The sequence below is a fragment of the Lygodium microphyllum genome, chromosome 11 (genome assembly GCF_053477565.2).
Source record: "Lygodium microphyllum isolate KBCC chromosome 11, Lygodium_microphyllum_v1.1.10, whole genome shotgun sequence".
In the NCBI taxonomy this organism is placed as follows: Eukaryota; Viridiplantae; Streptophyta; class Polypodiopsida; order Schizaeales; family Lygodiaceae; genus Lygodium; species Lygodium microphyllum.
The window spans coordinates 141,660,011-141,687,233 of NC_141145.1; the positions used below are offsets into that span (position 1 = coordinate 141,660,011).

Sequence of the window (27,223 nt, forward strand, 5' to 3'; positions counted from 1 at the left end):
GACAGGCTATGAATTTTAAAGTTGATGATTATGTTTGGTTACGAATTGAAAAACGAAGATTACAAAGTGCAGATAAATATCATGTTGTCAAATTAGCACCTAGATTTTATGGACCATTCAAGATCATACACAAAATCAATGACAATGTATTTAAACTAGAATTACCACAACATTGGAAAATCCACAACACGTTACATATCAGTTTATTACGACCTTTTAGATGACAACTACCTATACACACTATCTATGAAAACCCTCCTTTGCTAGATGATGAAATTGGAATCCTTGAGCCTGAAACTATTATAGATACTGATTTTATGACCACTAGAACTGGCCGTAGATATTCTAGATATTTGGTCAAGTTTAAAAATCATCCTGTTGAAGAGGCCCAATGGATGCACGCTAGTTGCTATCCCACCCTGAGGGTATGATGCCAGGAGGCATATTCCATAGTGGATTCTGTGAGGTTTTGCGATGGATTTCATAAAATTTTATTACTGGGGCTCATACATAAGGTGGATTCTTTGTGCGAAAAGTCGATGGGGATGCCTATCCTTTTCGGGTGTTTTGTTAATTTAATGTGTAAGTGGGTGATTCCATAGCGGGTGATTCCGCAAAATACATATTTAAATTAATAAACGTTTACGAGTTTAGAGTGCGCACTCGTAATAAATTAAGGTTAGGATTGATTTCTAACCAATTTATTTTTGTACCTGAAGACTACTAGGCATTCAATTTTGTCGGTTTAATTGTATTATTTTTCTAACAATTTTGAATGCTTTAGTTGATGTGTAGAGCAAGCAGCGGTGGCATTGGGAAGCATTGGAGAATAGCGTGTATTCAAATTATCATCAATTTTTGATGGGCGCGTATCTTAGGCACAGCGTCCATATTCTGACGCGCTTATTTATTTAAGCGCTTGATATTTATTTATTATTTTTGAATGTGCAGGGTGCACGATTTAAATATTTGTATTGGACATTGTATTTGGGTATCGCCTGACTTCTTGGGCACCCAATAACTTTAATTCTTTAGTGGCACAAAAGCAAACACAAAAGCTAAAGCATGCTAATTGTAAATTGGGCTATTTCTTGAGCTTGAAGATGAATAATATATAAAATATATGCTTTGTGGAGCGCTCACACAAGGCATGGGGGGATATTACACCCAATTAGTCTTTTGTTTCATGTTGTGCAAGCTCCTTCATTGTTTTTTGTGCAAAAAGTAGAGTTCTTTTGTTCTTAGGGACCTTCTGACACTCACTACGCACGCATACGACGTTCGATCTGTGTACCAAATATCCAACAAGCTACGATACTCTCTTAATTGAGCCTATAATTTCTCACTTGTAGGTGCTTCATCAGTTGCCATATTTACCTTCTTCTTGCAAGGATTGCCTTTACTTTGAGATAAGCAAAGAGACCTACTCTGATACCACTATTACAGAATCCGAGATCATACATACTCGACTTTCTTATATATCTAAAAAATATATATGGAAAATATTATGTTGACACAAAGGGAGAATAGATGAGAGAAAAGAAAGATGTAGAGAGAGAGGTAGAGAAATTGGCAACACACTAGGGACTGGAAGATGGGGCAATCCCCCCCCTCCCCCCTTGTGGAGTTATATTATTAACAAGGAGCAAGCTCCTCCATTACACATAAGCCAGTTCTTACTTGTAGATCTTGGAAACAAGATCATGGTTCCTTGCACGGTATACAACTGGCTAATACTTACACAACTTCGAAGTTGGCACCTTTTGATCCTTCTTGAGTCTCCTTCTCTCCTACACAATATGTTTAGGGCTCTCCTCTTGGCACTTGATTTTACCAGAGCTTCCACAGCACTTGCACCTTCTCTCCTCCTCTTGGAACTTGATTTCAGCAGAGCTTCCGCAGCACTTGCACCTTCTCTTCTCCTCTTGGATACATGCAGAGTGATGCTTTCTTCACCCCTCCCTTACACCCAAGGAGAGCCTCCTCTTTTATAGGCTTTCAAGAGCTTCTCTTCTTGGAGAGAGAGTTGAGTTGATCTTCATGCAAGATGTGGTTGTTCCACTCTGCAGCACTAATTTCGAGATATCTCTTTGTGCGTTGTTTGGATGAAAAAACGTCCAACATGAAAGTTGTAGATCTCATTGTTTTCGATAAACCACGAGGTTTGTTTTTAGAGATTGTTTTTCTATTGTGAGATATTTTAAAAATTGATTTAAAAAATAAAAGATTTTTAAATTGTACTCTTAACTTGTGGTTCATGCAACCTCCTTGAGTCATAGATAAGGAGAGTTCATTAGATTGCCTTGGGCCTCAACCTTAAGATGGAATTCCACACAAAAGCTTGTGTAATTTTAGACCTTAGAAATAGAAAATCACTTCTCTCCTCACCTCTAGAGGATCACGTCTCTCGCCTTTCTTAGTGAGAGAATTTCCTCTCTTATCTTTCTTAATGAAAGAAAAGACCTTAAACCTTGACTTGTAGGGGAGAGGATAACGAACACAAAATTAGTGAGTTTGGGAATCTCCCAATTCTCATTTTTTGAATACTAAAAAGGTGGCACCCAGATAACATACCCATAAGTTTCTCAAAACCATATGATGTAACCTATCATTGGAAAGCGCTTGAAAAATACAATCTATTGAGCTATAGAGCGCTCAATTTGGAGTTATAGTGTTCAAGTTATGACAAATCGAAAGATTTGACCATGTGTCCCAAACTTATGGAAAATTTTCATATTCCCCAATATGGTGTTAGTTATCCCAAATGAATGTAATGCTCATTACACACAAGTAAAACATTCCCAGGCGTCCCTAGATGCACACATAAATACATATACACAATGCTCATGCACTTCCTCTTCTTAGAACTCAATCCATCTTCATTTATGTATAACTCGTTGGTTCTTGTGTACACTCTTACACTTGGCAGTCACTTCTTTCCCCCTTCATAACTTGTACTGCTTGTGCTAGATATCCCCGTCACAGTGCTCTGATCACCCCATTAAGTTATGCACTAGAAATACTGGTCTCTAAATTGTCTTATAGCCATGCTAGATCATCATCAACACTTAAAGAAAAGTGAGTCACTAATTTATTGACATAAAATTTATTAAATAGAGAATGCGTAATAAGCAATCAATTTAGTGACAAAAGTGACAAATAGGGTATACATGGATTGTATACCACAATTGCCAATGCTATTCTTCGATGATGTTCCAATCAAAGGGTGTGCAGTGGATGAAGAGATAGATGCTCATGGGTACAAATAGTTTGTTGCAAATCATATTGTTGTTTGTGAAAGAATTTTAATGCGTCTAGAAGAGGTGCATTTAACTCTTTTTGGACAAAAGACCATCACTAGTGAAAATAGATGGGATTGATAGAATGCAAGATGTATACACAAATATATCTAAGGCGCGTAGATTCTTAGGTGCATGTGTGTTCTATTTGATATGGATCCCTCACTTTACACATGTAACTAATGCTCTATATCATCTCTTGAGGAAAGATCAAAGGTTTCATTGTGAAATGAAGCATTAGAAAGCAATGAAGAAATTGAAGCGGCTTTTGAAATCTACTTTTACATTGAGAAAGACTGATTATTCACATGGGAAGCCTATCATTATTACTATTGATAAGAGCCCAATCGAGATTGGATGGGAAATTGGGTAAGATGATGAGGAAGGGCAACGATATGCAATTCAGTTTGGTGCTAAAGTATTGATTGAACGGTAGAGAAGGTATCCACATGTAAAGTGAGAATTATGGGAAATTGTGACAACCCTTATATGTGATAAGGAGTATTGTATGGGTGCTTGTGTAGTCATTAAGACAGATTATTTACCGATATTGGGTATGATTACTAGTTTTGCTACCTCAGACATTGCTATGCTCTAGTGGATTACATACATCAAATCTTTGAACCTTGAATTTCAATATATTGCAGGAAGAGATAATCCAATTTTGCAGATATATTATCTCGGGCATGCTATGAGAATGAAGATGGATGATGGATGAGAAGAAAGAAGATGACTTTCTTGCATTGAAAATGATGTTTTGATTGGTGAAATTGTATTGGCAGTCATTGTAACTACAAGTACAACTATCATGAATGCAAGGACAACATTAAATGTAGTAAATATAACAGCTAGTTTATCAACTCAGGGAAGTTACTATATGCATATCATCTACATCAGGTGCTTTCAAGGCCTATTTATAAATATCCTTATCTATGAAATTTTCGTGAATAAAATATAATCCTTTTCTATTCAATATGTAAATAACCCCTTTTTTTACACCCTTATGTATGTAAAAAATGTATAAAAATGGTATTTTAAAAATACCTTATTTTGAACCCACGTGATACACACATATATTCATGAGTAACTTACTCGATTTTATCAAGCACATGTGCTATAAGAGTGGATTTAGCAATGCAAGGAGTTGCTACAACACTAACAAACAACTTTCAGCAAAGAGAAAGCACTTTAGATGCTATGCATATTTTGTAGAAGTGTTTCTGAAAGACAAATATACAGAAGAGTGATTGAGAATTGTTCAATATCTCAGTACATCAACAAAGAAAGATAAGTGGTCAAATGAGGAGTTTAAGAAGATTAAGAGGAAAGCCTATGGGTTTTTCTTGAAAGATGGGTACTTATGGAAACACGCTAAGAAGAAACATTGTATGCCATTGCGAGTTCTGGGTGACAAAGCTTCATAAGTAAACATTATATAGGAGTTTCATGAAAGCTTATAGGCTAGCCATAGAGGTGTTTGGGGTACTCTTCTAAAGATCATGTCAAATGTATTCATATGTTAGACATCAGGATGGATTGCAACCCGCATATCCCTTGTCTCTTTATTTTAAGTGGGTGGTGGATTTAGTCACGATGCCTATAGGTCTTTGGCAAATGAGATATCTTATACTTGCCCATGAAGACTTTACTAATCAAGTGGAAGGAAGAGATCTATGTACCAAGACAACAAATGCAATGCGTACTTTTCTCTTAGAAGAGATCTTTTGTCGGTATGGCTGTGTTGGAAAAATTGCAACAGATAGAGGTGAACTGGATGTAGATGAAGCCCATGATTTCTTTACATGGTTGGGGATTTAACTTCAATTTATAACCTTGAAGAAAATGTCAAAAGTGAAAGAGTTCACTCACCTATTGTAAAGGCATTAGCAAAAGCATATGGAGAGAAGGTAAAAGAGTGCCCATGATTTCTCCCTTATGCTTTGTGGGCTAATAGAATAACTTAAAGTGCTATTATAGGATATATGCTTGCTGGATTGATGTACAATAAAAAACATATCATGTTGATAGAAGAGATGAAAATCATATGGAGTATGCTACCTTGGGAAGTGGAGCTAAATCAAGAGGAGTTGTTGGCCTAACATATTAGATAATTGAAAAGGAAGTCAAAAGGCCTAATAGAGGTAGCAGTTGCAAAGTTAGAGGTAGCAACGATACAGAACAAGAAATGATTTTTTAAAAAATATAAATTGAGGCCAAGAACCATACAAGATGGGGATTGGGTGCTAGTTTATGACAATAGTTTGAAAAACCAGTATAGTGCCATGCATAAAGTCTCCAAATGATACTTCAGACTCTATGTGGTAAGACATATGTTTGATAATACTACTTATGCATTAAATGAGCTGGATGGGATAGCCATGAGAATTTTAGTAGCAGGGAAAAGAATCAAACTATTTTACCAAAACTAGATGAAAATAGTGGCCATGATACAAGGGCTAGCCAGAAAGATATGGAAGATGAAGAAGCAAAGGATATGGTTGCAAAGGATGAGGAGGACTGAGAATCTGGTGACAACTAGGAATTTGGCACATATTAAAGGATTTGCAGATTCAGAGGGGATGGATGTTATGTCGCTTACATGGACATAGTGTGAAAAACCCTAGAGTGCATCATCATTTGGCTTTCTTATTAATCTAGAGAGTCAATGCCATATTAGTCATTAGTTTAGTGTCCATAGTATGGATGGTTTTAAAATACGAGATTTTTAGATAATTTTAGTTTATTTTGATATTTTGGATATTATTTCTTATAAATATCCTAAAAAGATATTCAAAACTTCTAGAATAGGGTGACATACAAAAAATCAAGTTATTTTTTAGCCAATTTGGAAGATCCCATGCAAAAAGAGGGGCTTTCGAATTCGTGCAGGGTGCACAATCATAGGTTTCAAGCAACAAATAGCACTCCCAACTAGAAGGAGGAAGAAGGAGCAATCTAGGAGAATTCCGACTAGGTATCCTAAAGTTTTATCCTTCTTTTGGAGCTAACAAAACCATCAAATTTTCCGTATGAGGACCAAAGAAGAAGCTAGTGTTTGGTGCACATTTTTGGTCTACCAAGGAGCTCTAGGAGATCTAATTATTGGAGATTGCTTCCAAGTAGTCCTAGACAAGGATTTTGTTTATTTTCTCAAGTTCTATCAATACATAGTGCTTTGAATCATTGAGCTTTGTCTTTATATTGTGTAAAGGCTTTGGCTTATTTGAATCCCTTGCCTATTCTTTTTCTTCTCTTCTATATCCTATTCTTTACTTCCTTTTCTCTTTGATCCTCAATGGATATGAACTTTCGACTAAAACTCCTCCAACAACGGCCATGATCTATTATGACCTAATCCATAATGAGTAATAGAGCATCCCATTCTCCTTGTGCTCCTAAAATACTATATTAGAGAATTTGGGAATCTCCCAAGTTTCACTTTCAAATAAGGAGTAAAGATTTGACTAAGTGACTAAATCTTAACCCCATATTTGAGAATGGGACTTGGGGGGATTGCTTATATAATATCTGGGAAAAATTTCACCTTCAACTAAGGGAATAAGATTTGGCAGTGTCCAAATATTAATCACATAAGGAATTTTCAACCTTTATAAAATTTCTAAATTTTTGAATATGTAGTTCTAACATAGAAAGAGGAAGAAGATCCATAGGAGATAATGCAAAAATACTAGGAGACTAGCCTTATTGTAAAGGTTAATTTCAAAGTAAATGTGGAGAATGTATGTACAAAGCCACTTCCATTGTGCACTTTATAGTTGCTCATACAAAATAGCTAAAAATATTGATGCAAATTGATTTGACCCTTCAAATGTGGAAGCTTATCAAAAGTCATGCAAAGCTAAAAGAAGTAAGGAGATATACTTAAAACTAAAGCTTAGGAAAGTATAGTTAGGACTACCAAAATGGCATTACCCCATGCTAGAAGGCAACAAGATGGCATGGGAAGTCTTCTTTACTCTGAAAGGAAGATAAGATAACAAACAAAAAGGTACAAGAGAGAAATCACTCATGAAGTACCCTAAGCATGCGTTGGAGACAACTCTTACTGAAATGAAGATCAAATAACAAACAAAAAGGGACAAGAGAGAAATAAATCACTCATGAAGTACCATAAGCATGCATTGGAGACAACTCTTACTGAAATGAAGATCAAATAACAAACAAAAAGGTACAAGAGAGAAATAAATCACTCATGAAGTACCCTAAGCATGTGTTGGAGACAACTCTTACTGAGAAGATACTCCTTAATATACTCAAGTAGTTATAGTGATGTCTCTTATTAAAAATGGTACTTACACATGGTGAATGAGCCATCTACACCATGGTGTAGAGGTGAAGATGAACCATTGCCACCCGATCAATTCTAGAATTGACATAAAAAATAAGTGGGGGTACCCCATATTCATAAAAGGTTATTGGTTTGTTGGAGAAGCTTGATTGAGAGGCAAAGATAGTTGTAGGTGGTGATCAATGAAGGGGTATGTGCAATTAGTGAATTCTCTTTGCAAAATATGCAAAGGAAGTGACCATGCCAATAAGCTAGAATGAGTAGATTTTGTGAGCTTGGGTCACTCCAATATTAGGGGTATTTGGAAAATTACACCTACCATGCTCCTTTTCCTAGTACACTTGGCCATGCCTTATTGGGTAGAGAGAGAAGAGTTTATTTAAAAAATAAGAAAAATGGAAAAAAAAGAGAGAAGCATGTTCACATTTATTACATCTAGGGAAACACTCTACCCTCTCCCCCTCCCCCCCATATCACAATCCCAAAGCATATCAAGGGTAGGACATCTTGGGCTTACTCAAAGACCTATCACCTTGAGGATAGCACCACACCACATTTGTTCAACTAGGTCCTCGAGTGTGGGACAACATTCTAAGATTACTTAGAATTCGATAGAGCTCCTAGTTGCACATGCATGACCACACAATCATTGCATGAATAGATAGCCATGCCCCTTAGGAAAAGCACAAGTGAGAAATGGGTACAATAGAGCTCTTCAAGTCTCAATAATATCAGTGACTTGCACCTATCATAACCCCTTCAGCATTAGCTATTGCCTCTTCCTCACTCTTCAAGATAACTCCAAGTTTCTTAGTTTTTTTTACCTCACCGCCCATATCTTTTTTGCCACACCATACCATCCACCCTTGCAATTTTCCTCATTAGACATCTTAGAGCTTTTTAGCGATAACACTATCTATTTGGTAAAAGTGCCATGGGATTGGAACTCATCTCGGAGGGGGGATAGAAAAATGCCCCATAACTTTTGAAAAAGAATTAATTTTTATAACACTTGGTGCCATTATTTTTATGAGAGCAGGCCTTCCTCTATTGCAAATTGTACTTAATAGTTACAATCCTATGTCTAGTTTATTTTTCCATCAAGCGTAGAGTTTAATTGCATGTAAATAAAGCTATGATGCTGAAAGGGCCACAGAAGGGGTAGGGTGCCCGAGGGGGATGAGAAAACTCTAACCTTAATTTTCTCATATTTAAAGGGTGAGAAAGAGTAGAAAAAACTATTCATGTATGTGCAAAATTTGAATTCTTTCCTTCTTACTTTTTTCAGTTTTGATAGAGTAAGAAAGTTGAGAGAGAGAGAGAGAGAGAGAGAGAGAGAGAGAGAGAGAGAGAGAGAGAGAGAGAGAGAGAGAGAGAGAGAGAGAGAGAGAGAGAGAGAGAGAGAGAGAATAGTGAGGGATTGCACAAGTGAAGGTTCCTTCTTCTTCCTCTTGAGCACTCTCTCATATTTATAAGCTCATTCTTCCTAAAAATCTTGTAATTAGTTCTCTTATTTTGTTTTTTAAAAAAATAATCTAAATGGGGATGGATTGTGATGAATATTGATAAGTTTGATAAATATACATGGGGTCACACTTATACATGTACATAAGATGTAAAAGAGATTATTTTTAGATTGTCATTCAATAATAATATAAGTCTCTTTATCTTCCCCGAGTTCTCTTGCACCTTGTATGGCTTTCTATCATTTCTCACTCCTCTTTCTCTCTTCTCTCTCTTTTTCTATTCTTCTCCCTCCTCTTTCTCTCTCCTAAATCTATTTTCTCTATCCTCTCCATGTCCTCTCCTTACATAAAAAGTCGTGCATAACAATTCAAATGCAACCAAGAAACTAGTAAGAACAAAGCAAGTAAATACAAATTTGAACCAAAAGAAGCGAAAAGTTTGTGGACTTTCCTTGAAGAATGGCATTGAAGAATGAGCAAAGCGAGGAAACTTTTGGGTTTTGATACTTTTTATGAGTGTTGGTATGATTACTTGTAACAACATCGACACATCCATCAATAAGTTCTTTAAGTTTGTGTCAATATATATCGATGAAACTACATCAATACACATTGACGGTTATATTGATGCTTACAGCAATGACAAATGTTTTTTGCCAAAACTGTCAAAATCTAGCATTGGGATAACCTTCATTTGTTGTAGTGCCAATGTCACAATAAGAACTATTCACAATCCATACTTGTACCATTTGGCAAAATTTATCCACCTCTAAATTGGTACAAGAGTTGTGCAATAAAATTTTCTTGATTCTAAAGTATTGTGACTTTAAATATTCAAATATATAATTACAATCTTATGGAAATTTCATGGATCATAAGTGTGCAACTTGCTAACACTAATTGCAATAAGAACCCATAATTGTGGCTTTTTGTAATAAAAGCCCATAATATGTCAATACAATCTTGTGGAAATCACATAGATCATAAGTGTGCAACATGTTGATACTAATTGTAATACAAACCCATGATTGTGGCTCTTTGTATAATTTCAAATATATTCATTTCTCGTTGAATATATCATATCAACAAGTATGCTTTCAAGGACTATATGCAACACAAGATTGTAGTTAAAATCTTATTATGATGCTTTTGGATTCTAGAAACTATATTTCTTGAGGGCCATTACTGTGCATGTTTTGAGAAAAGTTAGTTCAATTTGACATTTTTGTATATAACTTTTCTAATAAAATGTCAAATGCATAAAAGTATTGTAATATTCATTATACATATCCATTTGGGTGTTATATGTATTGAAGGAAAAGAATCAACTTTTTGAAGTACTTGAAGATAGGTGTGCAACGATAAAATAGTATCAATTTTATGTCTTTCTTTATGATGCAATTGTTTTACTTCAACCAAAGGTATAAAAATATGCGACCCATTCTTTTATCATAGTTGTGTAGCTAAAATAATCAATTGCATAACTTTTTAGATAATACATGTGGAAGCTATTATCAAATTATGTTTTAGCCACTTTTGTGGCTTTTGACCTTTTTTCTTTTGACTTCCTAATAAGATTGTTGTTAAGTTATCAAAGTTGCCCTTAATTACTTAGGTAGTTTCACAATTGTGACAAATCAACCCATTTTGAACTATTTGCTTGCTTGCCACCAAGGGCTTTGAAGGTGGCCATAGTCTTTTGTTTATGTGCATTTTAAGAATTAAGCTTTACATAATTACAAACTGTGCTAAATTTGGACAAGTTCCTCTAACCATGCCCTTCCAGCTCAAGATGATGGAGGAAATAACATGCATCTCCTTGGGGCCTTTTCATACTAGGAGTTTTGCAATGACAAAACTATTATTTTGATCTTTCTCACGGAAAATTTCCACTTCTAGAAATAAGTGTGTTTGAGGAAACTGTTGCCCAACTGATAATTTTTCTCTAAATCTACGCAAAAACGCTAAAACAGAAACAATCTCTCACACATGGACCCCAAATTTTCTAGGGGAAGTTTGAAGGGGCATTCTCAAACTCCGCGTGAGAAGTTGCTCTTAGACATCATTTACTTGAAACAAGTGTGTTTGAGAAAATTGTTGCCCAACTGATGATTTTGCTCTAAACCTACACAAAAATGCTAAAACAGAAACAATCTCTCACACATGGACCCCAAATTTTCTGGGGGAAGTTTGAAGGGGCATTCTCAAACTCCCCGCGAGAAGTTGCTCTTAGACATAGCTTACTTGAGATGGGCCTCTAAGAAATTCAAGTGAGGTAGAATTCCAATTTCCATGGTCCACCGCTCGAGAAAGGTACTAAACGGCTAGGTTATTTGTTCTAGAGTTGTCGCATCCATGTGCAGATATATAACAGCCCCAATCATTAATCAGTAAAGGAACCATGAATTTTGTTTTAAGGACGAAAAAGGCGGTAAAGATAAAAGAGCCGCAATGATGCCGTAAAGTATGGATGACCAGGGACCTTTGCCAACTTAGAAAAAGGCTGCTTCATCCTGAAAGTGAAGGGTAGTAAGTTGCTGAAGGAACTAGTTGAGTTTTACAGCACGCACGATTGCGAGGAAAATCCGTATGTTTATTTGATTTCGGTTCTCGAGCATGAGATTGAGTCGATCTAGTCGAAGCAATGCGTTTATAAATATGTTACTAGCTCACGATCTGCTGAAGAGGAACGTGATCATCCTATAACAACAGTGAACTAAAACGGATCGGCAGTAATGGCGATGAGCTGCAGTGGAACAAGGCACGTGCCAATTCTCATCTGCATGAGCCTACTGTCTTTCCTTTCTGCGGGGTCACGTATCGCGGCGCAGCTGACCGTCGTCTCCGGGATCTTGAACGGGCTGGCACCGTCGAATGATGGGGGCTGCAACACGCCAGTGAACCTGGAGTATTGCCTGCAGCAGGCTAGGGGTTCGGGGTGAACGAGTTCCTGATGGTGTCCGCGGCGCGGCAGGCAGCCCCGGGCACGACGACGGGGTTCGGGCAGGAAGTGGCGTACGAGTTCGTGATGACGACGACGGCGGCCGCCGACTCCCCCGTCATGGGGTACGTCCGCGGAACGGCCATCGCCGTCAACAACACCACCTTCTTCGTGAGCAACGTCGTCCACTACGACTACGGAGGCGTGTCCGGCAGCCTCTACCAGCAGGGCGAGGCCATCTTCACCAACCCGTCGTGGGAATTCGCCATCGTGGGCGGCACCGGCTCCTTCCTGTTCGCCCGCGGCTACAACGTCGGCACTTCTGTCTCCTTCACCGTCACGTCCGACACCACCAACCACGTCGTCACCCACTACAACGCTACCTTCTGCATTTGCCCCTGCCGTTCGAATTCCTAGTGCCAACCCCGAAGATTTTGCCTTCCATCTCTTCGCACTTTCTGCCTTGCCCTACTTCAGATTTATCTGTTTTCTCATTTTTCAACTTTTTAAAAATTATTTGTATTTTGAAATTAAATATAATAATAATAATTCGTCTCTTTTGTTTAGCTTCTCTAGCACAGTCTCTTTCATTTAGCTTTCTTTCCTAGCATGCATTACTACATTAGTTTGCGCTTGTTTAACTTTTCTAGGCTTTCTCTTTAAAATAGTTTGTACGTCATCGTTTTAAGCTTTCCCTTTTAAAAAAGTTTATATGTTATTGTTCGTTGTGCAAAGCTAGAGCTATCATTTCAGAGTGTTCCGAGTGTGAGTCGATTGTTTTGAGTGAATTCATCGTCATTTCGTCGTGGAGCTGTTATTGGATCATCTTTCCTTGTGGAATTGTTAGTGGAGCTCTCATTAGAGGTTCCCCAATCCAACACATCAATTTAGCCATTCAAGCCGTTTGAGTTGATGTTTGGTTTCATTGAATCCATTTAGTCCGTTGAGTTGAGTCCATTTTGCTATTCGATTGCATTTGTTTACATTAGCTCTTGTTCATTCAAGTTCAATTGGATTTGATTGCACATGTTCGTTCAAGTTCATTGCATTCAATTAACGTACGTATAAGTTTAACATTTGAATGCCTATATTCGATTATAGTACAATATTTATTAGCGTATGTATTATTTTGATTATTAGTATGTATTAGTTCAATAATTGAGTATAGTATTAATTAATGTATCTATAGTTAGATTATTAAGTATAAAATTAGTTAATGATAAATCAATTAGTATAATTCAATGTATTTCACTTGGGTTGGATTTGATTACTTGGGCTATTTTGATCAAATTAAATTAGATTATGTAAGCATCAAGTTTGATTAAATTCATAATGATTAAATAATTAGTTAGAATACTTAATTGATTTACTTATACATTAGTATAATTGAATGTACTTTGATGAGGTTAGATTAGATGACTTATGTTATTTAAATTAGGTTACTTCATCATTAAATTAGATTAGATGACTTATGTTATTTAAATTAGGTTACTTCATCATTAAGTTTATGTCCAATAATTACTTTGTTTAGTTAATTATTCACTTTAATAATTAGTAAATAGATATTCAATAATTACTTATTTTAGTTAATTTCTTGATTTATTAATTAACTTGATTACTATTAAAGTTTATACGAGCTATAGCAATGGCACTTTATCCCTGCCTCTCACCTCTTATCTCCACTTTTATTTAGATTTAAACACAATATTAGTGCGTTTGGAGTTACAATGTTCAAGTTATGACAAATCCACATATTTGACCACGTGTCTCAAACTTATGGGAAATTTCCATATTCCCCAATATGGTGTTTTTAGCGTTAGGATATTCTTCTTTATCTGTTGATAGCTCTCTAGTCTCAAATAGTTTAGGTTTTGTACTAGGCAGAGATTGGAAACTGCTTTTGATTCAATTCCATATTTTGTTTTAGTGTTGAACTTTTTGTTTATCCCTAGTCTTTTAGTCATTTTGTTAGCTTTTTTTAGTGTAGAAAACTTATAATTCCTTACTATTTGGCATAATTGTCTTGTTTCGTCCTAAATATAAAGTCAATTGCAACATGTTGGTGGAGGCTCTTTGATTTGGGAGTTGAATGGCAACATGTACTACGTTTGTAGCCTAAAGGATTGATAGCAACGACACTTTTAGAGGCCTAAGTAATAGTTCATATGAAAAGGCATTCTATCCTACTCGGTTAGGAGGATCATGCACCTTAGGATCTCTATCTTTCTTTGTTGGTTGCTCTCCAGTCGTAGATGGCTTAGGATTTATACATTTAGGTTTAGGCTTCATATCATCACTTTCCTTAACATCTTTTGATTTAGGATTGTGCTGAACCTTTTGAATCAATTTTAGATGCATTTCCAAAATGCATATTTTGTTCTAGCTCTTTAAACTTCTCTTCAAGTTCTTACACGCCATATATTGGACTCATAGTTCTTTCGGGGGAGGGCAAGGAGCGAGATTTTTGAGTGAGCATTTGAGCAAGCTTTTCTTGGCAACCTCCATTTCTTGTTCCACATAGTCCACTTATTCTACCCCTAGATATTTCCATCTCCACCACCACCACTACCTTCACTTTGTCTTTCTCTCTTTCTCTCTCTCTATACCCCTCGCCGCCACCACCATGGCTACCATCACATGCACTCTCTCCCTCTCTCAACATATATATTAATCTCTGTTTCTTGTTCTACAACACTTGCTCAAATGGCACTCTATGCCATGCAAATGATTCTCTCTCTATGACACTCAATGTGGATACATTCATGCGATCATTGCAGAACAGTATATCATGGCCCACCTCTCTCTCTCTCTCTCTTTCAAATTGCTTAGTTTCTCTCTGTACATGCAATTTCTCCCTCTCTCTCTACATTCTCTCTCTTTGTGTTGTGTAAAACACCTATATATACATACATACATACATACATACATCACTCATTCACTCTCTATATTTGTCTCATTCTCTCTCTCTCTCTCTCTCTCTCTCTCTCTCTCTCTCTCTCTCTCTCTCTCTCTCTCTCTCTCTCTCTCATGCATACGATCAGTCCACATTCTATTATAATGCCTCACAACAAATTACGATATGTGTTGTAACAAATACTTCTCTTAAATCATAAATATGTCTCCCTCTCCATCTTGGATTCACACACACGCGCGCGCGCGCACATGCACATGCACATGCACACGCACGTGCACGCACACACGCACATGCACACGCACACGCACACATGCACGTATGCACGCACGCACACACACACACACACACACACACACACACACACACACACACACACACACACACACACACACACACACAATGTGAACGCTTGTGTGGCCACTCTGTATTATTAAAAATTTAATTGCAATGGATTGATAGCTCCCTCCCTTTCCCTCCCCCCTCCCCCAATGAATTTGATATAATGCAATTCATACAAGCAATCCAAATGTGCATTTATATTGTGTTAACTTCTGGCACTAGTGCTATTGCTTGACAAACTAAGAGAGAGAAGGTTACCAAAAGCTTGTCAAAATTTTTACGTAAGCTAACGAAGTGAATTGTATGACAATATTTTCTCGACAAAATAAAATGCAATTGTGCTAAGAGAGGTAGTGTTGGTATGGCATTGTTGGTCACAATATAGGTAGTTCTAGAAAAATTATTTTGCTTCGAGATACAAGGTGCAAGTTTTCTTCAGTGTAAATATTGGTTGGTGTATAAACATGTTTACATTTGCATCCATTTCAAACACTCAGAGGTATACGAAGTACAGGTACTTGCATGCCAAATATGCTTTTCCTACTGTGACACGTTCTATGAAATCCTTGCAATTACAAGTTAGGTTCTTTGCAATGTGCACATCATAACACTCCTACAAGACACTTGAGTTAGATGTCTATAGTTTGAAAAGCTCATGCTTCAAGGGCTTCACCATTGTGTGGCCCTTCACAGTTGCATCTAGAGCCACATTCCAAGTCTATCCTTTTCCCTATAGCCTATGAAACACCTCTTCGATATCTACATGAGCCCTCGTTAGCATCCACTTCTTGTGCTACCTTTTGTAAAAAAAAAACCCACACTCCAATACGTGGATTTCTTTTGATGTCAAATTTGTACCTCGTGCCATTGGCCATAATTATGAAACTTTGGACAGTGCATGATGAATGGAAGAACAAATGTTCATCTATGGTGCACACAACCGTGTCATGAACTGGCACCGCATTCCATGTTGATTACTAGTTTGCCCTCTTGAGTTGAACCACTTCATGATGCCCCAAAATGAAGGTGTAGGCATCCCATGCGTTATGTTTTTTTTGGTTTTTGCATTTTCAATATCTAGCTCCCAACCATCCTTGACGTTGCACATGTTTATGAGCTAGAATTCTTCTTAGAGCCCAAACAATATTGAGAAGGACTATCTCCACCACCATTTCCTCTGAATAATTTGGTAACACTTCCGTTAATTGGTTGAAAGGCAAAGGGTCCTCAAAGTTTAGTTTTCTTGTGTCCTTTCTTCTAAGAATGTTTTCAGCCACATACTCACGCCTGTGAGAGATGCTTGCTTCCTCTGACCCCACATTTCCATCAACCTTATATTTCCTTACTACAGTCACATTGTCCCTTAAAAAATTAGGATGTTGATGCAATTCAAAACTTCTTGCCACCTCCTTAACCATCCTTGCCTACTGCTAAAGGTGTGGGACTAATTCCTTACTATAGTCACATTGTCCCCTAAAAAATCAGGATGTTAATGCAATTCAGAACTTATTGCCACCTCCTTAACCATCCTTGCCTACTGCTAAAGGTGTGGCGCTAATTCCTTATTGTAGTCGACTCAAAAGCTTCTTTGCGCTAGGTCCTATACTATAGAAATTTCTACCAATGAATGCATGCCATTTTATGCTCTATAGTAGAGCATTGATCAAATCATTGGCACATGCATGATGATAGTTCCTTTAAATCCCTCCCTTGCCAACCAACTTGCATACATTGGCTTTGCTAGGTTCGTGGTTGGCATATAAGCAATGTTCTCCACCATCTAGAAAAATACTAACACAAGAGGATATGGAGTGTGAGAAAGTAATTACACCACATATTACATCCTACTATTATGGATTAGTCTTACCCCAACAAAGTGTTGCCTCCAATGTGGATATCTAATATTTCACTAAGTAAGCCAACAATCCATTATTGTAATATTGCAATTTGTAACTCACTACAAGATATAGACCTTATACCGACGTTTAAAGCGACGAAAATACAAACAATAAAATTTTCCCACGTCATCGCAAAAAGTGTCGTTATTGACGACGCCATAGAAATGTCGCTATTGGCGTCGCTATTGGCATCGCTATTGGCATTGCTATATGCATCGCATTTGGTTGGCATATAAGCAATGTTCTCCACCATCTAGAAAAATACCAACACAAGAGGATATGGAGTGTGAGAAAGTAATTACACCACATATTACATCCTACTATTATGGATTAGTCTTACCCCAACAAAGTGTTGTCTCCAATGTGGATATCTGATATTTCACCAAGTAAGCCAACAATCCATTATTGTAATATTGCAATCTATAACTCACTACAAGATATAAACCTTATATCGACGTTTAAAGCGACGAAAATACAAACAACAAAATTTGCCCCCATCGTCGCAAAAAGCGTCATTATTGATGAGGCCATAGAAATGTCGCTATTGGCGTCGCTATTGGCATCGCTATTGGCGTTGCTATATGCGTCGCTCATCACTATTGGCGTCGCTATATGCGTTGCTAACGCTAACGCATATAGCGACGCCAATAGCGACGCAACCAGTAAATTTGCGATGCACATAGCGACGCCAATATTGACACGAGCAGTAAATTTGCGACGCAAATAGCGACGGTAACAGGGATTTTTTTTTTGTGGCAGGGCAGCCCTGCCACATATAGCAATGTGTGCTATATGAGAGCCATACAAAATAGTTTCTGCACTACTGTATACAAAGCGCTTGCAAACAAAAAGAATGTATACTGAAATCATAAAATTGATACATGAAATAAATACATGATTGCATAAAAAGCGATTGGTACAATCATGACAGGATATCACTAATACATAGAAAATGTCTACATAGATCAGGCGACTAAAAAATAAAGGTGTGTGAGCTCCAAGGATCCAAGGGCGAGCTACAAATCCTCGTCCCCCGAAAGCTCGTCCCACCACAAAGGAGCATCGAATGGATTCTGCAGAAAAAGAAACAACACATCAATCCACCATACAATAATGCATTCAAATATCTCATGGTAACTACGGACAAGAAAGATGAGTGACTTACAGGGCCGCCACATCTATACAATCGATCGATCAATGCATTAAGACTGTGCCTCTCTGCATATCGAGTCTCAAGGCCTTGCGGATCACGATTTGTAATGGAGTGCTGCAAAGAAAACAAAATGCTAACTGTTAAAAACATGATTGCCAGTACAAAGAATATTTCAAAAAAACAAACAAGTAAAACAAAAGAGAAACTTACAAAGTCCTCCAAATATGTTCTGTGGCCGCCACTTCCAAGATGATGGACCACTCCGGCCTCGAGTCGTGCCCTCGCCGCCTCACGCTACTGACTCAAATGTCATGGCGAATGTGTAGCCTTCTCCCTCAATCGGCACCAGTCGTTTGTATCTAACTACTCGGGCTTTGTAGCCCCACTCTTGATTGCCTTGCGTGCGTTGGATCCTCGTCTATGTGACATATATGCATGCGTGCAATCCATCATCCAGCCCGTAGAGAATCTATCTACTACGACTGGCACCGGAAACTCCTCGTGCAAGGATGCTACTATGTAGTCCTTGCTCCCCTTCGGTATGTTCTTCCAATGATCTAGGACGTTGTGCCGAAAAACTTGTTGGCATAACTCTCTCATGCGAGCCATCACCTTCATCCCCTCATCATTCATGATGATGGCTCCTGACCTACTATAAACTAGATATCCATAACCCCTAGGAGTTTGCCTAAGATGAATCCTCTCCCATCTCCGTCCACGCTCCTAGGCATATCCAGGAGACCCCTCTACATCCGGTGTACCGACGGGGGTAACCTCTCTCGGAGTGCCACCAAAAGGAGTGCCTGTTGACGGCTACGCAAAAGCCGGAGTAACTGGAGTAGACGTCGCCACAGGTGTGACAAATCCTGGAGATGACGCAGCTCCAGCTGAACGACAAGACGGAGACACCACATCTGTGTCTCCATAGCAGCATCCCCCTGATCCCGATGCAGTCCCACCCTCTGGCCCAAGTCATAAGCGTCGAGATCGTCTGCTCGAAGCTGAAGCATCTGATCGCACTGAAGCAAATGTAGCAGAGCGCCCTGACAAAGAACGAGATAGCTCCTAGTCTTCCATCTCTCTGAATCTCGCGAGCTGGTCTGGAGACATGCGTGCGAAGATGTCTTGAAACTCCTCATCGCTCATCCCTCGACTCATCCTGAAAATGTCACCTGCATAAATAAAAAATGGTGTTAGAATAATCAATTTAAATTATACAAAACACAGTAATATAAATCATTTTTAAAAAATCCCTCTTAAAATGCATATCTTATGTACCTTTATAAGAGATCTAAACAACGAATTGGGTATGTGGGTGCTCCAAGTTTAAAGTATCCTATGGTCCCATATTAATCTCCTGACACAACTCTGCATACAATGGAAGGTCGATAGACATGTCACCACAAAAGAATGAGTCTGCCTCGTTCTCAAAAAATTCTTGGACTCCTGTATTTCCATCATTGTTAGCCAATGCGGGCTCCAAGCTTGCGGCGGCCTCCACCCCTTGTAATATCGACCCCTCTATTTGCATATTATCTTCATCTATACTCGAAACATCACTTTGATCATATACTCTCACACTTCGGGGAGTTGAAGGTATAACATACCACCATCGAGGTTGTCGGGGGTTTGGATAGAAGATTACCTGTTCATAAACACGTACAAAGCGAGTTCAAACCATTGTGACATAAACCATGTCGTATTACAATTACCAAGCAAATGACTCTATGCACCTGTTCACAATGGGCCGGCAACACAAAGGTGTCGCACAAATCCGTCCATTTTTTTTCGCAATATATTTCAAGAAATCCAGATGGACCTCGTCGAATTGTTGCTCCAGCTCCTCCAAGTACCACTTTGAACCACTGCACATCGAATAGTATCATGGAGAAGCTATGGTAATCCACCGTAATAATACTTTGCAAGTTCCCAAAATACTCCATCTCATCCACAACCGTGTTCGGATCCATTGCTTGTCACCGACTCTCTTGCTCAAACCTTGCCATGACACCACAGTCCATTGTGGAGCGCATTTTGTCAATACGCTCCAAGCGAAAATGCCGTCCGTGCGACCACGCTGCACTATATAATTTGTAATGTACATTGAAACACTCAAATTAGATGTCGCATATAAAATTTAGATACGACATATTCTAAACCCCTCATCACCTTTGGACTACATCCCCTCGAGAATTCCCACTCCTCCATTGAGACCTTTGTCCCTTCGTTGGATGCTACGGTCAAGGCTCCATGCAACCATCGTGTTGACATAAACCGCGGCATCTCCTCCATGCCTTCGGGATATCAAATCGGTCAATGACGCATACTACGTCAGAATTCAGCTCGCGATTCCTCTCGATCTTGCCTTGCAATCTGGTACTTGGCGAGCCACGTCTCCATGGAGGCATGGTGCAACATACAAAAGCGATTCACCTTCTCTTCCATTGAGTCATCCATTCTTTTTTCTACCCCATTTCCAACCACCACATCTCCAGTCAGTCTATCATCATCCTTCAGCGTCCATAGCATTTCATTGTCTGGTTCCACTGTTGGTAGCCATTGTGAGATATGCACTAATGCCTTTGACACCAACCAACCTTCGGCCATGCTACCTTCTGGCCGAGCTCGTTGTCGCACAAAGCTTTTCAGGGTTTTCATGAAGTGCTCTAGGAAGAACATCCATCACGTATGGACATGTCCAGCAATCCCCACTTCGTCCACAAGATGCACAAGAAGGTGGACTTGTATCGTGAGTATGCTAGTGGGCAGGTATTTCTCAAAGAGACAGACCGTCTCCACTGCTCCCCATCTCGCGGATTCAATAGAGGACGTCTTAATCTCTTTCTGTGAGATCCATTGCACCAAAGTCGACAACTTGTAAATGGCCCCGCGAATTTCTGGAGTAAGGCATCCTGCGATCGTGATCGGTAGGACAAACTGCCACAAATGAAAAAGCATTATGAATAATGGCAACTTTTCAAATTGCAAAATGCCCACGCTAATTACAATCCATTCTGTTCACAAACCTGTCATATCTTATGCCAATCATGGGATTTTAGCCCCGACAATTGGTCATCTTTAGAAAATGCGGACCTGAGAGAACGCATCATACCCGTCAGAGTGCGGATAGACTTGATTACTTGCTTCACAATGCGCTCTTCTTTAGTGGACAAAACCTAAGAGCGCACGGAAGCTGCACTCCACCATCAATACTCAACTGCGGTCAAAGTGCCTCCATCTTACCTACCTCCTTCAAATCCATTCGTGCCCCTATAGTGTCTCTCTTTCCTGTGATGTGGTCCCATAGCAAGTTGCCCACATTCTTGAAAATATGCATGGGATCCAACAAGTGGTTGACCTGTAAGTGGGTCCAATATGGCAACTCGTAGAAAACTGAGAACCGTCGCATTCCATTTGGATGTGATTTCGGGTTTACCATTTTCAGCTCGTACCAGCTTGCGGCATTCATACGTGTTGGAGGTCGTCTAAGGAAACCTTCCCTGAGTTCATGATCCTCTGGCAAGAAAGCGACATGTCCTTGATATACCATCTTCTTCATGGTTCGTGACCTTCGGGAGTCTAACTATGGCCCACACAATGGACATGCATGATAACTTGAGGTAACCAGACCTATAAGGTGAGCCACGACCTAGTGAATACTTGATTGAATGAGATAAAATATTGATATTACCAGCGAGAACGGAGGTCTGCTCACCTAAGCACTCTCCCAATCCCGGAAAGTCATGCATCGTCCACATGAGAATGGCTCGAATGTTGGCTGACCGCCGACCATCACACCTGCTCATATCTTGCACATTGACCCCCTCCTCCCACAAAATCTTAAGCTCATCGACTAATGGACGAAGATACATGTCCATATTTTTTACTTTGTAGCGGCCTGGGATAAGCAAGCTAAGGATGAGATGTCCTTTCTTCGTAGAAACCCATGGAGGGATGTTGTAGTTGACAAGCACTATAGGCCACACACTGTAAGAAGTTGAGCGTAGACCGAATGGGTTCACACCATCCATTGCGAGACCGAGCCGAAGATTCCTTGGCTCTCGCGCAAAGCCTGGGAAGGTAGAGTCAATGTGGCTCCATGTGCGCGAATCCGCTGATATTGATTGAACTCCATCCGTGGACCTATTCTGCACATGCCACGTTGTCAAGCTTGCCATGTCGGACGTGCGAAACATGTGGTTTATGCGGGGGATGAGTGAAAAGTGTCTGAGAACTTTTTGAGGGATGGTTTGCCCTTGCAAGTCCTGTTGATACCTGTGAGCACCACACTTTGGACATGTCTCCATAGTCTCGTATTCATCTCGAAACAGTATGCAGTCGTTGATACATGCATGGATGTTATTGTAGTCTATGCCAAGCTTTCGTAAAACATGTTGTGAATCATCACGAGACTCAGGCATGGTATTTATAGGTGGTAATATATGATATTTCAATAACCTGAAAAAAATCATAAAACACCTTGAAAAAGCACAAATGTTTGTAATAATAGTGTCAAAAAAAAAATCAATGAAGCCTATGTGCAAGGTACATGAATAACTCGGTCATACTCGTATCACTCCACACGTATTTTGCTTGCACACTTAAGAGTGCAAGTAATGTCTTCAATCGAGATACTCGGCACCCATCATATAATGGTATGGATGCTTCCTCTCTAAGCGGATCAGATGTCTCGACATCCATGGGAATCAATGCATCGATCATTGCCTCCATCTTAGGCTCCAAGATTGTAGGTGGGTCGGGAAGGTTGTCTGTCTCGTCTGGCATTGACGGTATAGATGGGCCTTGCGAGTGGTGGATTGGCTCGTGCAATCCATCCATCGCACGTCCACGAACTCTTCTAATTGGCCACAAAGGGTGCACTCCCCCTTGGGTCGAGACATCACCCCCCTGGATAGAAAATTTGCCAATAAGACCCAATCTTATTATGTATGGTTTTCAATTAGCTTGCGAGTACAATGCATGATTAATATTAACTTCAAATTACCATTTGTTGAAAATCCACAATCACTTGATCAATGATCTCAGATTGAAACTCGCCAAATCGTCGTACGTGTTCTATAGACAATCGACGTTTTCGTCTAATTGCCAACTTGCATTGAGAGCAAGGACATGGGACACGCTGATTAAGATACGTCTCGCAATCTTGAACAATAAGACCTTCTTTGTTTTCCATCTTATCTACATTACAGCAAACGAGGCTCAAATGGATAGCTTTATGGAGATGTATGTCAAGTTGCAAGTTGACCATAAGCTCTTGCATTGTACATAGTAGTTGAGAGATTTATTGATGTTATATCTCGGCCCTATATCATGCTCAAGGATTTGTTTGTAGATAATTATTCATTATTGAAAAAAAAAAGCATTGGTTCGTAAGGTTCATGAGTCGAAGACTAAATGTTTGGACTTGACTAAAAGATTGGATAATGGCTTAGATGCTAAAAGGAAAAGTGATGAATATGTTACTTCATAATTGCAACAAAAAGATTGGTGACAAGGATGCTATGATTAATGAAGTTCTTCACAAGGTGAATATAGAGTTGAAAGGGATGGAACACGATTCTTCTTTGGGATTTAATGGTAATAAGTCAATTATTGAGGTGTCTTCTTGTACAACCATTATACCTTATATACGTAGCTACGGTCTCTAGGTTATGTACTTTGAGTATCTTAGAGGGGCTCTACTAGGATTACTTATACAACTGCACTAGAGGGCTTTGAGTATAAGTAATCCATTTATGAGCATAATTGAGGATCTCTTAGTCTAATAATAAATCAGTCTCAACAAAAAGCATCTTAGAAATGTGGTTTTTTTGTTCTAGGATCGAGTATTAAAATTAATGCCATCTATGAAATTTATCAACTATAGTAATAAAATTTGTTTCAATCAATTCTACTCATAGTCATAGGACCTGAGAGAAAATATCCTATGCTCAATTTAAGGGATTCTTCTTCTATAACAATACTTTTGGGTTCATTTTGATAAAGTACCGTAATGACCATTAGCTAGGGTATGATTTTCTTTTAGTCCTTCCGTTGACTAGTTAGCATGATTTCTAATTTGTTATGCCTATAAAGTTAATACAAAAACAATGAATTATGCATATCACAATTAGATCCCCTACTTGGACATTATGAAGGACATGACCAATTTTAAGCCATCTTAAAGAGTCACCAATGTACGTGGTCCATGGCAAAGCATATTGCATACCATTATTGATAAGTCTATTATCGTGCATCTTAAATCTCCTAATTAGACTTTATAAAGTGTATGACTAATTTTTAGCCCTCTTAAGGAGTCGATATAATGGCACCCATAAAAAAAGCAAAGTGGATACCATTACCATAATCATGGATATGCTATCATTCCAATATATGTTATCTTTCTCTTTCTCTCCCTCTCTCTCCCTCTCCCTCCCTCTCTTTCTCTTTCTCTCGCATTTCCTCTCCCTCTCACAATATATCTTAACACTCTCCAAAAGAAAAAGAGAGAGGGAGAGAGAGAATGCACTCTCCCTCCCTCTCCCTCTTCCTCTCCCCCTCTTTCTCTTTCTCTCCCTCTCCCTCTCCCTCTCTTTCTCTCTCTCTCCCTCTCTCTCTCTCTCCCTCACCCTCTCTTTCTCTCATTCTCTCTCATTTCCTCTCCTAAAAAAGCAAAAAAGAAAGTGATTTAAACCATTAATAAGCAAAAGGGAGAGGGAGAGAGAGAATGCACTCTCCCTCCCTCTCCCTCTCCCTCTCCCTCTCCCTCTCCCTCTCCCTCTCTTTCTCTTTCTCTCTCTCTCTCATTTTCTCCCCCTCCCTCTCCCTCTCCCTCTCTTTCTCTCACATTTCCTCTTCTAAACAAGCAAAAAAGAAAGTGATTTAAACCTTAAACAAGCAAAAGGGAGAGGGAGAGAGAGAATGCACTCTCCCTCCCTCTCCCTCTCTTTCTCTTTCTCTCCCTCTCTCTCCTTCTCCCTTTCTTTCTCTCTCATTTCCTCTCCTAAACAAGCAAAAGAGAAAGTGATTTAAACCTTAAACAAGCAAAAGAAAGAGAGAGGGAGACTCACCGATGAGATATGGCGAGTGTGGGGCGGCTCCTCTTTGTGATGAAGGCTCCTCCTCTCCTTCGCGAACAACGGCGGTGGCGGTGGTGGCGGCAAGTCTTCTTCCTCTCCTTCTCTCACGACGGTCACCCTCTCCCTCGCTCTCACTCTCAAAACACACAATGTGCAAACGCAAAATGAAACCGCGCTCGGTTTCGGCCCGCTTTTTTTCCCTGTGGAGCGTCGCTATTGGGACGCAAATCGTGACACAAATAGCGACGCCACTACCCGCCATCGCTAATCGGCATCGCTACTAGCTCAAATCCTTGTAGTGACTTTCCATGAGGCCCACCAAACTCGAATGAATCGGTATTGCACTATTGCATCATCTTCTATTGCATCATTTTCCATGATTGAACACCTCCACATGCAACACAAATGCTTATGCTTGTCTTGGAAACTCTGTGTATATATTGTGATTTGTGTATTTGGAGAATTTTTTCCCAATGACATAAGCAAGATCTCTCCCTTCCTTGCATTATGTTGTCCAAACCACCATTGAACATTGTGCAGATGGCCGCCTAGGTGGGGGCTGTCTCACTTGCCATGAATTCCCAAAAATCAATACTTGGGTGGCTACACTTCTCCATCACTTCATTCATCTTTATCCAAAAAAGTACCTATGCATCCGTATCCTCTTCCTTCATCTCACATATTGCCAGAGTCATCAACTCTTGTACACTACAAAAACACGACAGGAATTGAGTTTAAGGAGAACCATGCTTGTTAAGTATTGTGATGGTAGAATCGTATAAGAGAAACTATCTTGGGTCATAGACATGTGTGGCCATGGTGGTCCAATCATTAATGCGATGCACATGGTCGAAGCATATCCAACTATTGCGGAGGCCCCTAGTGTCATTCCTTCACATATAATTCACTAATTCAACCCTTGAGGTTGGCCCAATAGTTGATATTTTGAATATGAAGCACCTACTATCATTGTTGATGGCTTGCCTAGGAAATAGGCTATCATGGAAAAATCTGTATGCAAAATAATTCTTTAACTTTAGAAGATGATATTATATCCCTTGATCGCTCTAGTGCATCCTACACTGACCATGTGTTTGAACCTACATACATTGAATATTGAACTCTATATGCATGGCTTTTTTATGATATTTTTTGGGTGCATTGTATCAGTGAATGGAATAATATGTTACCTATTTCTTTGAATGAGTGGTTGGAGTTTCTCGAGCATTGTTGTGAGTTCAGTGTTAGACATGGGAACACCTTGCTCAAGCATTGAGCCCAATTTCACAGACCATTTGCTTTGACAATTATCCTATATAGTCTCCTTGCAAATTATGGGGTACTCGTCACACTAGTCTTCTAGCCACAATCATTTGCAAGTGTTGAGGTCTAGCTGCACTAAATTCTCTTACCATTTTCTCTACGGTCTTTTGCATCTCTTTGACATTAGCTCTACACATGCCTCTTTTCACCTCATGGTTATGTGTGCCTTAATGGATGAATAGTCTTGACATTGTGCTTGTTGTTGATATCACATAATATACTTCATACTTGCGCTTGGAGAGGAGGATGGGGGGATGCTTACAATAGAAGTATCCAAGTCTTCTGAGACCATCAGCTTCTGCTGCCATTCCGATAGCCAGTATGTTGGTATTAAGTTTTCCTACATGGGATGTAATGGGACTTAATTAGTATGATTTACTCATAATAGGGTACTAGAACCAAGTCATGCTATCCTGCAATTATTTTAATAACTTTGCAAATGAAGAGTCTTATAGTTGTCCCTGCTACCTGGTTTGGTGAGCTAGAAATTGATTGGCTAGCA

The 27,223-nt window shown here is 39.1% G+C and overlaps 1 protein-coding gene across 1 annotated transcript; it reads left to right on the forward strand.

Moving 5' to 3' along the window:
* Positions 1-11,810: 11,810 nt before the first annotated feature.
* Positions 11,811-12,432, forward strand: LOC148029453 (uncharacterized). Its single transcript, XM_087688565.1, has one exon. The coding sequence runs from the start codon at positions 12,028-12,030 to the stop codon at positions 12,430-12,432; it is 405 nt and encodes a 134-aa protein (XP_087544691.1). The 5' UTR covers positions 11,811-12,027.
* Positions 12,433-27,223: the final 14,791 nt, after the last annotated feature.

Coding starts and splice junctions, on each gene's coding strand:
- LOC148029453 (XM_087688565.1), top strand. CDS start 12,028: ATGGTGTCCGCGGCGCGGCAGGCAGCCCCGGGCACGACGACGGGGTTC.